The sequence below is a fragment of the Nyctibius grandis genome, chromosome 10 (genome assembly GCF_013368605.1).
Source record: "Nyctibius grandis isolate bNycGra1 chromosome 10, bNycGra1.pri, whole genome shotgun sequence".
Classification (NCBI taxonomy): domain Eukaryota; kingdom Metazoa; phylum Chordata; class Aves; order Nyctibiiformes; family Nyctibiidae; genus Nyctibius; species Nyctibius grandis.
In genome coordinates, this window is record NC_090667.1 from 11,168,757 (window position 1) to 11,185,147 (window position 16,391).

The window sequence follows — 16,391 nt, forward strand, 5'->3', positions numbered from 1 at the left end:
GACCCAAACCAGAGAGACAGCGAGGGACACGGCACTGATGGCTGCTTGGCCGGACGGCCAGGAGCTACAGCTTCAAACACAGCAGAGCTGCACTGCTCTGGGGCTGATGCTCAGCTCCCAAAGGTCTCCACATCTGAATGTGCTCCTCTTTCTGGCCACAGCCCCCACCCCGCCTGATTTCTGGCTTGGTCTACAAGGCAAAATAAAGGTGAGGAAACTGGGTGCAAGACTGAAGCTGCCCTTCAATCCACCACGTGTGATGGTGCCTCAGCTACAGGTGGGTTCAACAAGTGACCCTCTTTGCAGCACAGCTCACCACCCTCTCATGCAGGGCTCCAAGACTCACGCACAGGAAGCCCCTCACGTCCCAAAACAGCCCCAGGGGCTGTTACCCCCTGCGATAACCCCCCACAATGTCCTTGCAAGCTCATCTTTTCCTTGTGTCTCTTGCTTGCCCCTGAGCTGCCGCCTTCGCTGCGGGATGGCCGCTGGGGTGGCAGGTTAAGTGGTGAGCAACGGCTGGGCAGGAGGGATGAGAGCGGCAGCCGACAGCAAGCAATTAGTTAATGGGCTCCAGGGCCTTCAGACCAATCTCATCAAGTGACCATGAGCTGCAGGAGGAATGATGACAGGCCAAGCAAAGAGAGACAGGAGCCAAAGGAGGAAAGCAGGAATGGGGGGAAGGGGGAATTAAAAAGATCTAAAACCCAAGGGTTTTAGATATAGTCCACAGAAGTGTAACACTTAGCCGGAGACCTGAAATGCTCAGTGTTGCTGCTCAGAGGAGAAAAACAAAATCCCTTTATCTAACTCCACACCCTTCCAATGCAGAATGATGTCAAATCAATTTACTGCCTTTCCTCTCACAATTAATCAAGCCTCCTCCATTGCTCAGCCTTTGGTAGAGCCGCGCATCGTGTCACATGCAGCATAAAAAGAGAGAGCAGCATAGCAGGAGATGGAGGCGGCTGCTCAGATTTATGCTGCTTGTGATTAGTAAGAGATGGGTGGCTTCTGGCCAAAGTAGCTCATAGTCACAAGACTTATAACCACACAGAGTTGCGTAAGGCACGCGAGATTCCTCGCAAACGTTCCTTGTTTTGCATGGAAAGACTCCGGAGCGTTGTTACGAATCGGGCTCGTGGACACAGCTACGGGAAAGAGCCTCTCAAACAAGGCAGAGGTCATTAGTAACCATGTGAAATGAGGCTTTTCAGACTGACGGTGTTTCTGAAACCAGCATTTGTGAACAGAAAGTGACTCGGGAGGAGACCAATACTTCACAGGGTCCCAGAGAAGTGTTTCCACTGCCCCACTGATGAAGGCTACGCCAGGAGTTGGCTGAGTGGGCAGAGGTGTCCACCTCAAGCTGCACAGCCCCTGTTCCCTCTACAAGAAAACTTCCAAATCCCAGATCTGTGACTCATGAGGGGAACCGTTGATGAAGTCAGACTCTTATGGATACCAGCAAGTTCAAGGCAGTTTGTGTTTCATCACCACCCCAATGGCAGCAGCCACCCAACTAACTTACTCTTTGGGGGGCGTCAAGTCGTCAGGTCGTGTCTCAAAGAACTGGAGAACCTCCTCGCACTGGGAGATGTAGGGAGGCAGCTGGATCAGAGCCTGCGGACGAAACAGAGACACTGGCGATGGGAAGCATCAAGACCGAGCAAGGAGCCGGGTGAGGACTGGCCCTCAGAGCACAGCACCCGTGTGGTTCCCGGTGCACAGGAGCGCAGAGCCAGGCTGGGGGGAGCTACTGCAAACACACACCGGAGTGGCACAAGACTCAGACAGCCCCCAGTTACACCCACCACACCACCCCAGCTGCAACTGAAGACTAAAGGAGAATAAGCAGCGACTGCCTAGGCCCTGCTTAGCCCAGCTCCAGCCTTTTGGACAGACATGCCCTCACAGTGTAAGAGCCACGGGGATGTCCATCCCAGAATCAAGCCTCGTGGCCATGGCAAGATCACTCTCCCAGCCGTCCTGTGGGCATGGAGCTGTCATCCCCGGGAAAGGCTGGGCAGTTTACATGTGGCAGACTCTTGGTGACATCACCCCTGACCAGTGCATCCCCAAAATGCTCCACTGGGCAATGGCAGCTCAGGAAGAGGCAGGGAGAGAAGCAACAGGAGGAAAAAGCGCAGACAGCAGCTCATCAGGGCCAGGGCTGGAAGGCTGCTACGCGTGCTGTCGAATGGCAGGAGCTATAAGCTGCCTCTGCTTTTCTCCTTTCCCCTCGAGGAAGCCTGTTGCAAAAAGACAGGCTTCAATGGTGGGACTTGCAGGGTGAGAGTGTGTGTGTCTGTGGGAGCTGGGGGCAGAGTCTGGGACAGCGATATTCGCCTTGGGTCAGAGCTCTTGTAGGTCCTTTCCAATGTGGGCTACAGCGAGGGCTGATGGGCAGCTGCCTGGCAGAGAGCCCTGCCCAGCTCTCTGCTGGTGGGAGGGAATGGAGTCACAGATGATGGTGACTGCAAAAAGTAAAAAAAAAACCCATGCAATTGAAAAAGGGACGATTCGAAATCAGGGAGCAGTGCTGCAGCCCAACCTGGAGCAGATATTTAACCAGTTTTCTATATAATTCCCCCTTGTCTCCATTTGCTGTCACAGCAGTCTCGTGAGAGCAGCGTGGGCAAACCAAACCTTTACTCATTGCTGTATCAGAGACAAAGCCACATCTGCAAAGCCCCAGGGTTACCACACAGATCAGATGTGGCTCCACATTGACCTAATTGCTGGCCCCCAAAAGCCCTTCCAGCCATTCAGCACACAGTCCTTCACTGCCAGCACAGCAGACAGTCAGACCACTAATCATGGGCCAGCTGCGATCAAGATCATGTGAGAGACAGGAGAGAGAAAACTACTCACTCCATGGCTTTTGGGTCCAGGGAAGGGCTATTCAAAGACCAAGTTTTGTATGGATGCCATTCCCATGTGGGTACCACTCCCCAGATCCAGGCATCCCATGATGTACACAATTTTCTCCATGCCAAAATCACTCTGATTTTGTGGCCTGGAGAAGGCTCCATGTCCTTCGATAGCAGGGGACGATCACAGCAAACACCGTATGCTGGAAGGATGAAAGGCAAGACCCACAGCTCATGTCTCAGGACATCTTGAAGGAAGCCCACCTAGAGCTGACTCAGCTGGCACAGCGGTGGCTGAGTCAAGCAGTCTAGCTGGCCATAGTCTACAGCAGCTATTGCCACCAAATCAAAAATAGTGGCACAAATAGCATGATGTCTGTCCCACCTCTGGCTCTGCCACCCAAAGGAGTGAACTGGGGAGGGCCTTCAGAACACAGAACTTCAGCCCATGGTGTTGGAGCCACAGCAAGTCACCTTACCCGCCCTGCTGCCTTCAAGCCTGAGGAGAAAGGTCATTTACCAAAGACAGACAAGCCTTATTGCATTGAAATCCATTTTCGAGGGAGTGAGAAAGGATTATTCTCTAGCAGTAATTTTTCTAGTGGTCCACCCAGTCTCGTTGGGGTAGAGCATCACAGTAAAGCAACTCCTTCATCAACCCTCCAACTAACACTTTCTCAAAATCCCTTAGACAGGAGCAAGGCAGTTCCCACACAAGTGGGAAGACCAACACATGTAGAACACAGAATAAACTGGAGAAATGGGAAGAAATTTCAGGCTTCTGCTCCCCCTCCTCCTCGTCATTCCTATGGTCATTTGAAGTCTCATTTGGTGACTGGTTGCTCTTACCAGTTGCTCTGATTCTTTTGCTGCTTTTCTTGCACCTTACCTTAAATTGACGTGTTTTTCAGTACGGCGGGACCTGGAACAGAGCCCTTCAGCAAGAGCACTGCCTTGTGAAAGCAGTGGTTCCCTCCCTTGCTCCTCTCGCCTACTTCCACCCCAAATCTCACCCACCTTCTTTCCAGGGCTCTCCCAGAGAACAAAGGCACCCTACGTCTCTCACAGGAGATGGCAAGAAAGCAAAAACTTTCTTACACAGTTTTCTGTGTAAGGTGCCCAAGAGGGACACCGCTCTGCTCCCGCTGACTCCTTGCTCATTCCACATCTCTGCAGCCTTCGGTCCTACACCCGCCTTCAGCTCAGCAGCTTTACAGTTAAGCAGCAGCAACTGGAAGGCCAGGCACAGTGTGCGTGTTATTACTTGGTAATGCATCAACGGAGGAGGAGAGAGCGGCTCTCTAAGTGGGTCATATAACATCAGCCATTATGTTCCAGTTGTTAAGTCAAATGGATTCATTATATTTTATGCCATTAATGGCATCACTCTGAAAGAGACAGCTGCAGCATCTTACCACTTAGGGACCTTTTCTTCCCAAAAATTAAATTTACGGTTGTGCGTGTCTGTATGTAGCTGGCATATTTTAGTGACTCAGAAGACAAGGGGCTGATCACACGCGGCTGGAGCCAAGTGGTTACTTGCACCAGCAGCTTCCCCCACGCTGTATGGAGCACACAGCTCCAAGCACACCTTGCACTATATCTCCATCACTCTGCTCTCATCTGCTATCCTGGCCCGCAGTGGTTTTCACCCGCAGCCCCACTGCAGAGCCGTCAAGATGCATTTACTAATTCACCTTTATCCTTGTACTTGTTATTCCAGCCATGACATCCCTTCTGTAGGTCTGGCTGAGTCCCAAAACCCACAGACTCTCCCACCATGCAAAGTCCTAGGCCATAGTCACTGCTACACCTCCCTCATCTAAGGAATGTGATGGATATTTCACCATTTCCCCATCTTCTCCCTTGGGTTTTATGGTCTTTGTATATGTTTTCAACAGCATTCAGACTGGATTTTGGAGGTACCAGTCCTACCTCCAGACCATTTCATGGCTGCTGCAAGTATTAGTGCACTTCTTTGACATGATGAGATGTGGCATACTTCATTTGTGTGAAAATAACTTTTGGTGGACTTCAGTATTTTGTCGTTCTGCGCCCTGTCCCGCCCCCCCCCCAATGCCCTAACATCGTAATTTGCCTTATACTTAAGTACACTTTTATATTCTTCCACAGTATGGGGCAAATCATCTCAGCCTTATCTCTATTGGCTTCCAATAATTTTCTGCAGGTACAAGTCATCTTAACCCTGTGCAAGTAACTGTTTTACGTAACCAGTAACAGGAGTTTACAGCCCAGTTTGGGATCCCACCCAGGAAGTGCTGTCTTCTACAAAAAAACAGCAAGTCGGTTCCCAATAGATGGGAAAGGAAAGGCTCCCTGAGCAACCGAGTCCTTCGAGCCTAGTCCTGCACACAATCATTTCACTCCAAACCACCCACCAGACAGGACACAGCCAGGCAGCCAGGTCCTTCCCAGCCCATCTGGAAAGCTGGTTCTGGTTTGCAGCTAGAGAAAGGAGAAGAGAAAGGGAAAGCACAGCAGCAGGGTGCAAGCTGGTGTGGAGCTGGGGCACCCTGCACCCTGCAAGCCCAGGCCTCCAAGCCCTCAGCATTAACCATGTTGAGTGAAAAGTGAAGCAGTGGGAGGGTTTGCATCACAGAAAGGGTTTGATGGTGGGGGATAGCCCACACTCCCCGTTTCCCCATTCTCCCAGCACTGGCACACCATTATATACCATCAGTCAAACAGGATCGAGTCTGATCAAGGTCGCTTCATCTTTGGTTGATGCTAGAAACCTCCCCTTATTACCTTGCAGTATTCATCGATAGGTATCAGGCGCTTGACTGCAACATCACGGATGTGACTGCGGCGGAAGAGGATCTTCCCTGAAACAGGAGAGATGGAGAGAGAAGAGCAGGTCAGCACAATGCCCAGGAATGCTCTCTTTTGAATCACTCTGTCAGGACCTATTCCCTGTGCATCCCCTTCTTGCCAAAAGCATTGTACCTAAAAAAAAAAAAAAAGCCTGTTCTCTCCCATAGATTAAATACCTTATCAGAATAAAGCACATTTAAAGTGGCAAGCATGTTTAAGGAGAGCAAAGAGGAAACAACTACCAGCAAACTTCATCCCCGTGTTCTCTCACCAATGTGACGATGACGGAGGAGCAGCCACTATCAAAGCACGTGCCTGATACCTTACAGCCTGCTGGCATGCAAGTCCTGAGTGTACAAGTCAACTGGGAAATGCCAGCATTCACCAGAGAAGTGGACGTCCCTGCGACTGCCCTTGTTGCAGGCTCCAGGCTTGCTCAAGGCATCCAGGTCTAGTGTGGGCAGAAGCCAAGCCAGAGGGTTTCTCTCTGAGCAAACTCTGTGTCGAACTGGTCCTCGAAGACACAGCGTCAGGACTGCAGCTCTGAGTCAGACCTATAGGATTTTCCTTCCTGTCTGGGGTTTATTTGTGTTCTCCATTAATGGGATCCTCTTGCCACTCCATTTCCTCTCCTCTGGCTTGTGGTACAGGCCTCTTGCCTTTGAAGTCTAATGAGTCCTAAATGCTTCAAGCTGCTTTCACAGGGAACAGCTTCTCTGGCGTTTAACGAGACAAAAGCCATTAGCAGACAGTGAAACAGATACAGGGAGAGACTGGGTGATCAAAAGGACTGGTAGGTGGTAGGATTTCAGACTTGCACTTCCCAAAGCACCAGGAGCCAGCACTGCTTTGCAATACAATCATCTGGAAAATTGTGTTTTGCGGGGGTGGGGTGGGCAGTGATGAAGTTCCCTCAAGTTCCTCCTGACATCTCCCATACCACAGGAAAGTCTCGTCTCTTTTTGTCCCTCCTTGTGTTTGCAATCCCACCACCAAACCCAGGGACAGCAACCCATGTGTCTGTCCATGCAATCCCTTCAGTTATCAAAGAGGTCACCATGGGGCAACCCAGAAGCCAAACTCCCCTCACAACCAAATACCAACACAGCTTCTTTGCAAACAACCTGAGAAGAGGGAAAAGCACTCTGGAGAGTCACACAGCCCTTCGCTGCACCATGGCTAGCTTCAGCCCCTACAGCGAGCCTTCAAAGGAGCCGCGGTGTGGCTGGAAGCAGAGGCTGGATGCTACCAAGCTACCCAAGAACACAACGTGTTAAAAATGGCCACACGCTTATCACAATTTTAAAATCAGGGCTGGGTCACCCCCCACCCCTGCTTCTCCCTGACTTGTCCAGGATCTGGAACATGCATGACTTGTGCAGCCTGCCAATGCATTTTTTAAGCAGAGATGAACTAAGCCAACCCAAGTTCAGCTTGCAAGGAGCATGAATCAGAACTTTATGGAGGAGCCAAATCTCCTGCTAGGCTCAGTTAATGCAGAATGCCTTCGAAACTGGACTGTCCAAGGGAGCACACAGCAATTACACTCAGTACTGGCTCTATACTTGCCCTCCAGTGAAACGCAAAGGGTCAGGCCAGCTCATACCAGAAGGATTGCTTCTCATTTATGTCCTGCTGACAGCGAGGGGCTGAGACATTCATGGTGGGAAATGCTCTGCTCTGAAATGCATTCCTTCTCGCAGCCTGCCAGAGCCAAGTCTGCCAGTCTTTATGATACAGTGAAAAAAAAAATACCCCTCTATTCAATCTGTCTTGCAGATTTTGAGGGTGAATAGTCTGGGAACACCGAAGTTGTCTGGAAAGACTGGGAGCGACAACCAGGTTGGAGCTCCTTGCCTTGCCTATAGCAATTATTTTCCATCAGACAAGCAAATGATCAACAGTTTTCCCTTCTCATCAGCAATCATGGCCCATTTTCTGCATAGGTTTCTATTTGAATGATGATTTTTAAAAAGATGAATGGATCACAATAGTTTTGTTGGCAATTGTAAGGAATAGCTGTTTTGGTTTTGTCTGCCAAAATGAAATCACTGATGGGTGGGTACATTATAAATGTCTGAAATAATAAGCTCTGGGTGTGGGAATATGTAAATATTTAACAAACAGATGCTAGTGAATAACAATAAAAAGAATATAGTTTTGGGGAATAAATACATCACAACAACTGAAGTGATCTTAAATTAGCCCACGCACAGAGCATGTGAACGAGCAGGAAATCCAGCTCTGCTCTTGATTTGCTCCGGATCTAGTATTTTTCAACAAGGAAGTTTATTTTCTAACAAAAAGCTGTTTTTTAATCAAAATGCCTAATTAACATAATTGCAGACCCTTCAGAGCTGCCAAATACAGCTATATAAATCCTTGACTTGAAAGGCAAGAGAGAGCAGGAAACTGCTTCCCTCCTGGAAGGGCAAGAGGGGCATCTTGCTGGGTCAATGAGGTGCAACATTTTCCTGGGCACATTTTCCTTAGACCATATCTGCACAATGGGAATAACAGCGCTGCCCACTGGGGCTTTTCATGGGGCCAAAGACCATATAACGTAAGAGAAATGCATAACATCATTCATCTCATATCTGCACCCCTCATTGCTGTAGCTCCAGGGGACACAGCGAAGGCAATGGTGCCCATAACCCACACCTCGCTCTAAGCGTTCTCTGCTTTACACTTTTTTTGGCTGCCTCCAGGAGCTCATAATGACTCTCAGTCTGGTTCCCAGCTTACTGCCCTGGTAATTGTCCAGGTGGACCTCTTGTTCCTGCCCACAGCAGATACTCTGTCATGCTGAAGGGGGGGAGAAGGCTCAGGATTAGCTCCTCTAGATCCTAAAGGAAACACATGGCAAAGAAATGGGCAGATGAGCCAAGGCAAGAGGGAAGTTAAGTCTGAAGACCGCGTTGGATAATTGCTGTCCTAGCTTCTTCCAACGAGCATCCTGATACACAGGCACTGTGCAGAGAAGGGCTCGGTCACTGGTAACCTAGCTCCAGGCAAAGGCAAGCCAGGCACAACAGTGAGGAGAAACGTCTGCACAGAAAGATGCCAGCAGAAAAGAAGGAAAAGTCTCTGGGGTTTGATTCGCCCCAGGGAAGTTTCCCAGTTGGCTGGACTGTTCACTCAGTAAATCTGCAGTGTGAAAGATGCAGAGCGACAATGAATGGGGAGCAATCTCAGCTGCCTTCGTGGTATCTAGCAAGAGCAAGGACAGACTTGATGCTTGACTCCTAGATGCCTGCAAACTCAGCAAAATTTGCTCCAATATGAGAAAAATAACTACCAGCTCTACTTTTTGTTTAGAACATCCTTTGGCTGGACTCACTTTACTCCAAACAGCCTCATAGCAGTGCTCCTGCCCTCAGCCTCAACATCAGCGTGAGGAATACAGAGGGGAAGACATGTGAAGGAAGGCAATTCTGCACATCTCCCTGATTAGCGGGGTTTTCCATTGGCTGGTAAGGTCAGTGCTGCTGCAGGCTCCACTTCACCAGCTTCTCACTCTTGCCACAGCTCAAGCATTCAGAAATGATTAGATTTTCTTATTTAGATACATAATGTTATGCATGAGCAATCAGAGCACTGAGTCTCCCTCCCTGCTTGCACAAGAAAATCACTGCACAAGGAGGTACGGTAAAATACACTGTCCTTTATACGCACAAACAAAGCTATGAGTAGACTGAACATTTATCACCTGGGAACGTGTCAAGTAAGTTGATTTTGGGAAGACAACACAGAGATAAGGCACCACTATGGAGTGGCTGCCCTGGCAAGGCTCCCTGCACAAGAAGTACCCAGACTCCAGGACATGCTGCCTGCTTTTTCTGGATCTTGAAAACCTGTTAATACCTACAGGGAAAAAGCGGTGTCCCTGAGGAGGACAACAGCTCTGAAGACACACTATGTGCAAGCTACAATTTAGAAAGTGTTCTTTCTTCAGTAGAATATACAACACTTTCTTCCAGTGAGTACATTTATTATACATTACATTAATATAACTGTAGATGTAACAAAGCATTGCACGTGCTTTGCTTGCTATGCATTTGTGAGCCCCTTTCCCAGCAGAAGTTAAGTGGTCAGGTGCTCTGCATGCATCTGCTCTTTAAGCAGCATTATTGTTTTCCACCAGCAATTTGACTGGAGAAGTCTGACCAACACAATCCATCTTTTAAAGTTAGAGGGAATTCAACTGAAAGGGAGAGAGCTGAAATATATGCAGCTCCTTAAAAATCAAAGCAAATGAAGTGTCTCTGCACTGATCTTCAGCATGAAAGCAGGTGGATGTTCCCTGTCTACATCTCCCTGTCTGTACCTGATACCACATTTTGCACGCTCATTGGCTGGTTAGAGGTGCTGGGGGGAACTAAGCAATGCAGAACAGATTCTTATTGTAGGGTTGCCTTGGAGCAACAAGGATTAGTTTAATTTTTTAAGAAAAGGAAGCTGTCATAAATATTTACATCAACAGGACATCAGAGTCAAAACTTAATTTCACCACCCAAAAATAATAAAAGTATCCAGCTTTTTATGCAGTGCTTTCCAGAAACCACCAGATGCTTTATACACAACATGAAAGCAGCTGGGGCAGGTAGAGGACCTCCACCACAGCAATGTCCAGGAGAAGACCCCAGTGTTCCCTATGCCCCCAAACACCCCAGGAAAGGGGCAGTGCATGAGTGACAGCCCTTGGCAGAGGATTCACCACAGGGAAGAAATCCCAAAGGCGAGTGATGCTAATTCTCACCCTGCTGCTCTTCCCCAGGACCCCCAGCCCATGAAGGAGAAGCGCTGTGTCCTCCCCGTGCCGTACACGTACACGGTGCTGAGCTGATGCCTGGGCTGCAGCCAAAGCCAGCTGTGCTCTTCAGAGACTGCTTCCGAGCAGCTGAGGCTTTTACCTACCCAAAGAAAAGATGAATTCAAGAGCAACAAAGCAGCAGAAGCCACATCTCCGTCTCCCCTTGTGATTCAAGCATTTATTTACTCGTTTTATCTCCTTGTTGACCCTGGTTTGTTTTTACAGCCAAGCAAATACCAGTACAGGCACTTCAGCACTGGGGGCACCAGCTGGTTCTCAGAGTGGGACTGGGGAGAGGGGAAACCTAAGATAAAGATCTCAACCTACCACAAAGCCAACATCTGACCACATCTGAGGGACTTGTGAGTCAGCAGCAAGCGTCCCATCTCCCCAGCTGGGCAGCGGCAGGGCAGAGAGGGGGAGACCTTGCCTGGAAAGACAGCTGTGGGCACTCACGCCTGCTTTTCCCTTCTCCTGTCTGACCCCTTCCCTCCCTCCCCTTTTGACCTGCTTGGCACTATCTGCTCAGCTCTGGTGCTCAAATTGTCCCAGTGCTTTTGTTTCCTCTCTTTCATTGCCCCGAGCCCTGGGCTAACGGCAGAGAGCTGTTGGTGCTCTTCACCCTGCTTGGAGGGAAACCTGGAAAACCACAGCAGACCACCTTGATGCTGTTTTGAGACTCCATCAGTCAGTGGACAGAGCTCACAACCTCCTGGGATGTGAAGCTCCCCAGTTACAAACCTGCTTCCACAAACAAAGCTGCACTCCTCCATTCTTCCCTTCTTCCACAGGCACACTCCTCTCCCTCCATGACTGCTACTTATTTCCATCCACCGTGGCCAGAGGCCCACCACACATCAGCAGGAGTTCATCCAACACAATGAACAGGCAGCAAATCCATACAGCGTGTCCCAGTGAACCTCTGGTCAGCCAGCACTGTCCCACAACAGCTGTTGTCCCAACTGTCCCATGCTGTGCCTCACTGTAGGGAGAGCTTTCCTGTAAACACTGCCATGCCATGGCATGGCTTCCTTCAAACCCCTCCTTAAAACCTTCCTTTGCCACAATTCCTGCAGTCCTTTCTCCCCCAAACCCCACTGTGACAGTCCTTTCACTGATACAGTCCAGCCAGGACACAGGGGGACAATCTGATGGCTTTTACTTCCTATCCAACAGCTGGAGCAAGGGTTGCCCTTCTGCGTTTAAGCTGCACATCACTGGACTCAGGGCTCCAACAGCAGAAATAACATTGGTGTGCTGCCTCATACCCAACTGGGCAGGAGGAGGAGGCTGGTGCCCACCACCCACTGCAGGTCAACCCTGGGGGGCATGAGCTCTGTCCCCCATGCAGTGGAGCTGGCACCAGCCAGAGAAGCTCTGCTGAAGATACTCTGCTTGCCCACAAAAACTCCTGGTGCCAGAAAGCTTCTGCTCTCCCAGGACTGGCAGAACCCCCCTTTGCGGCTAATCAAAGCTACTTTGCTTTATCTGATCGACTGAGAGCAAAGGGTGCGGCAGCAGCTCTGGAGGGGGGCTGCAAAGCGATGGATGGAGCGTGGCCCCCGCTGCCTCAGCCGTTCATCAAGGACTGGGAAGTGTCAGAGGAGAGCTTGGGGAAAGGGCTGATAAGGAATGCGGGTCTCCAGCAGTATGAGATAGAGCAGGCAGGCCCACAAGCGGGGTTAATCTCTCCAAACAAACAGGTATGGAAACAGGGCTCTGCAAATTATTCCCTCCTGTGGGGATTCTCCAGGCACAGCTGAAGTTATACCGGGGAGTAAGGAGCTGAAAAAATCACAGCAGAGGCAATTCAACCAGCAAAATGGCTGGGGCTCCTCCTGAGCCAGAGGCTGTTACTGGATCTCCAGCAAGCTGGAGGGGCAGAGAACCCGAAACACATCACCCTGCCGATCACGGCCACGAAGCAAGCCAGACATTTCAAGAGTGGAAAACCGTCTGTGCCTCTTGCTTTACCCTGAAGGACTCCCCTCACTCTCCCCCCGCCCCACTGCCTCGGAAAGAATTCACTTCTCTGCACCTTTCAAATCACATCCAGATTTTCCCTGGCATGGGTTCCAAACTCACTTCAAAAAAAGGCAGCCCCAAATGTACACATAACTAGTCCCAGCCCACGGAGAAGCCAGCTACGTGGGCTATTCCTAGGACAGGGAAGCAGGCACGGGAGATGGCATTTCCAGGAGCCCTGCACTTAGCATCTGTTTGGTGAAGTCCTGTGCTGTGCCCATATCCTGGCGAAAAGGAGGGGGACCAGCAACGTACCTCTGGGGCTGCCCTGGGTACAGCACAGGCATGGAGATCCATACGTTGTGAAATGAAGCCGAATTAAACAGCGCTCCTATCCAGACAGCCCCTTATGCTCTCACGGCTTGAGATGCTGCTGGAGGGAGCACACTTAGTCCTATTCATTTGCCAGTAATTGCTGAGAAAACCACAGAGCACAACAAGAGATGGGGTAAGACATCTCTCAGGCACTGGATGAGGTAGCCAGAGGAATAGGTTGAAGAGATGAAGTCTCCATGGAAGAGACTGGGGAGTCCCCAGGACTCCAAGGGGTGCTACCTATGATACAGGAGAAGGATCTTGGCCTGGGCTAAAACAGCGAAGCTCTTCAGAGCATCACTGGGTCAGTTTGTTGATGCAAGAGAAGATACTTTTTCCTCCCCACCCAGCTCAGCAGCAAACCTCAGTATCTTGGTTTCCTACCCCAATGGCTCACTCTCTGCTATTGCAGGACAGCAATGGCCTTGCTACCCTTCCTACTGCAAAAAAAGACATTTCTGCAAAGACAAAGGGTTGAGAGGAAGACAAGAAGGAGGAAAGGCAGTCTCCCACTTAATAAATCCTTTCAATTCTGGCTATCCTGTTGGACTCAGCAGCTTTTCTTCATGATCAAGAGAGTGGAACTGCATCAAAAGATGCCCCAAAACCTTCTCCAAAGCCCTACTGCAACTCATTCATGCAAGAGCTCACTGAGAAATGTGAGAGTTCACTGGAGCAAAGTATTTCCAAGGCCATTTCTCCTATGGTCTACAGTGCCACGATCAAAAAGTAAGGTAGTTTGTTTAAAGACAGCTGAAAGGTCAGAAGCAGAGCAACTGCTTCAGCACAGCACGCTGCCTGGGGCAATACTGTCTGCACATCAGCAGGGTTAGCTGAAACCCTACAGAAAAGGCAACCGTACTGATTACGTGCTGCAAGCTAGCCTGGCACCATCCACCCAACAGTGCTACAGCAGAAATGCCCATCTTGCTAGAGCAGAAAATAGTAATTAGGACCCTTGCCCCATCTCCAGCTCTGACAAAGACTCAATGAGACTGGGGAAAGTCAGTACTGTAGCTGGAAAAGGGATGAATTGTCTTCCACCTCCCTCACAGGCCCTTTGTGGGGAGCTGTTAGCATCCCCACAGTTGCTCTGGGAGAGAAGCCACAAAGTATGTGGGCAGCACAGATGCCCATGCCGAGCAGGTTAGCAGTCTGGGAAGGCAGTAGAAAGGAGGCATCATTCTGCTTTTGAAAACGATCTCACCGAACCCCCTTTCTCCTCCACCCTTCTTGGGAGTTCACTATTGTCCGTAGCTAAATCTTCCTAAAAAGCAATTTTACAGCCAAAGTTAGCTCAGCGTCAGGCAACCCCTCCTTGCTGAGGCTCACGTTTCCAGTGAAGCAGACTGGCCAGGATCTGCTCCAGGCCACTTGGGCTGTACGAAGTTTGGAAGGCTCCACTCTCCTTATAAAAGCTGTTTCCTGAAAGATCTGGCACAGCCCTTACACAGCGGGCCCAACTGAGCTCATTTGTTTTCTTAGCTCATTCTTTCCTGGGGTCTCCATACCATCATCTCCCAGCCAACACGCGTGTAACCCTTAGTGTGAACTCCTGCAGGCGAGGATGGGGCTGCCCAGCACGACATCCTCCGGGCCAGGCAGTGACAAGTCTGTTCTCTCTTGCCAGCTCCTCCTGACTTCACTCCAGGGACCGCAGTCGATGCCATGCATGGGCTGCGTGCCGCCAGAGCTGTTCCGAGGGGCCATCCTCAGCACCACATGAAGCTAGGCAGGCTGTGCCGGTGGCTCAAAGCCAGCAAAAGTAGCCAAGAGTCCAGTTCAAATTCCCCTATATGGCGGCAGAGGCTTTCCAGGCACGGTGCATGAGCACTGCAACATCCTGCCAGGCCAAACCGTACCCCACCAAGCTGTGCTACAGGATGAGCGTGGTGCCAACACCTGGGAAGGGACAACCCCTGGCCCCAAACCTCAAGTGCAATTGCTCTGCTCCGCAATGACTCCAGAAGAGCTGAGTGGGTAGAAGGACTTGCACTTACAAGAGCATTTTCTGATACCCTCAGAGACCTACTTCAAAAGACCCAAAGTCTCTAGAAATTTCCAGGAAGTCAAATCCTCAAAGCAAACATTAACAAAACGAAGCAACACAAAGCAAACAGAGCTCCTGTGGGCTGGATGTTGTAACTACAGAGTAATCATGGAACTCTCTTCCTATTCCAGGAAACCAGCCTGACAGACACAGATGGCACCTTCTCAGGTCGTGGTCGTGACTCTGAGTTTGGGACACTTAGGGGTTTGCTAAGAAAGCCAGAGCTGCAGGAGGCACAGGGTCACAGGAGATATTTTTGAGAATTGCAGTGGCCACAATGTCTAATGTTACTCTACAACGGACTTCCCAGAAAGCAGCGTACTTTCAGTAAACCACTGGAGCCAAATCTCCACTGGTAATGAAATTCAGATGCTAAAAATGTTGCTCAAAATGGGATTGGGAGCAAACTACAGTGCTCACAGAAGCTGAACATAATCAAAACCCTAGCAAGTCTAAGCATACTAGAGCCATGTTTTGCAGAGAAAGAGACCCAGGTTGTTTGCACCGAGCTCACCTGGATGGCACCCCAAGGCAGAGAGAGATGAACTTTAGGTTCAGCTGTAAGTAACAAAACCCATTGCCATTCCCAAACCAGGAAGGCCCAGAGCTGCTCCAGAAAGGAACCATACTGCTTTGCACACCCTCTAGCACAGACAGGAACTATTAAAAGAGTCTTCCCTTACCCCCAAGTGAAGTCCTCTTTCAGAAGCAGACACAGCTTGCAAGCCATCTCACTAGGGAGGTACAGCTCACCATCCTGCTCTGGAGAAAGCCACCAGCTCCTGACCGCTCCGTGATGCCCAGCAAAGGCAGGAGGGCAAAGGCAACATGATTCCCACTTCTTAATAACACAACTTCCCTGAAGCAAGAGGACTTCTGAAGCTGCCCCATGAGGACAGGCAGATGCAAGATTATCTGCCTTTCCAGTGGCTACCTGCTGCTCAGAGGTAGGACACCATCCCATGCTGGGATCTTCTCACCACACCACCCCTTGCCCTGTGCTGGCACCTGGAAGTACAAGCAGTAAAGCTGCAGGTGCCAGCTATTAGGCATCAATAGTCTCCCTCTTCTTAGCTATCACAAGCCACTGCAGAAATGAAAAGTCAAGAAAAACTTCTGGGAGAAGTATGGACTAGGGGTTTTCCAAGTCAACGTGTGACTACCTCTGAAAACAGTATTATTTAATCCTGTTGCAAAAATGGGACCAGAGCAAAAGGGCAAACGTCTCTGCAGAGGACACGCACAAATGCACAAGCTCCTCTAGAGGATGATCATCCTAACTCCCCAAAACTGCTTTCTTACACAAGAGCCAGGCTTTATTTTCCAGCAACTTCAGCCCCCTTTCTCCTCCAACGGAAATCCCAGTGACATGCCTCTTAGCGAAGGGAAACTATTTCAACACCAAGAAGAAGAAACAAATACTGGTGAGCGTGCTGCGAGCAGCAGTGCTCCGACCAGCCTTCCCAAGCCCCATCTCTGC

General features: G+C 50.0%; 1 protein-coding gene across 1 annotated transcript in view; it reads right to left on the minus strand.

Moving 5' to 3' along the window:
- SH3PXD2B (SH3 and PX domains 2B) overlaps positions 1–16,391 on the minus strand; it is a 79,471-nt gene that overhangs the window by 28,233 nt on the left and 34,847 nt on the right. The window contains exons 4-5 of the mRNA XM_068408775.1: positions 5,643–5,719; positions 1,532–1,623 (exon numbers count right to left, since the gene is read on the minus strand). Coding sequence (XP_068264876.1) covers positions 1,532–1,623; positions 5,643–5,719 — 169 coding nt within the window. The remainder of the gene's footprint in view (positions 1–1,531; positions 1,624–5,642; positions 5,720–16,391) is intronic.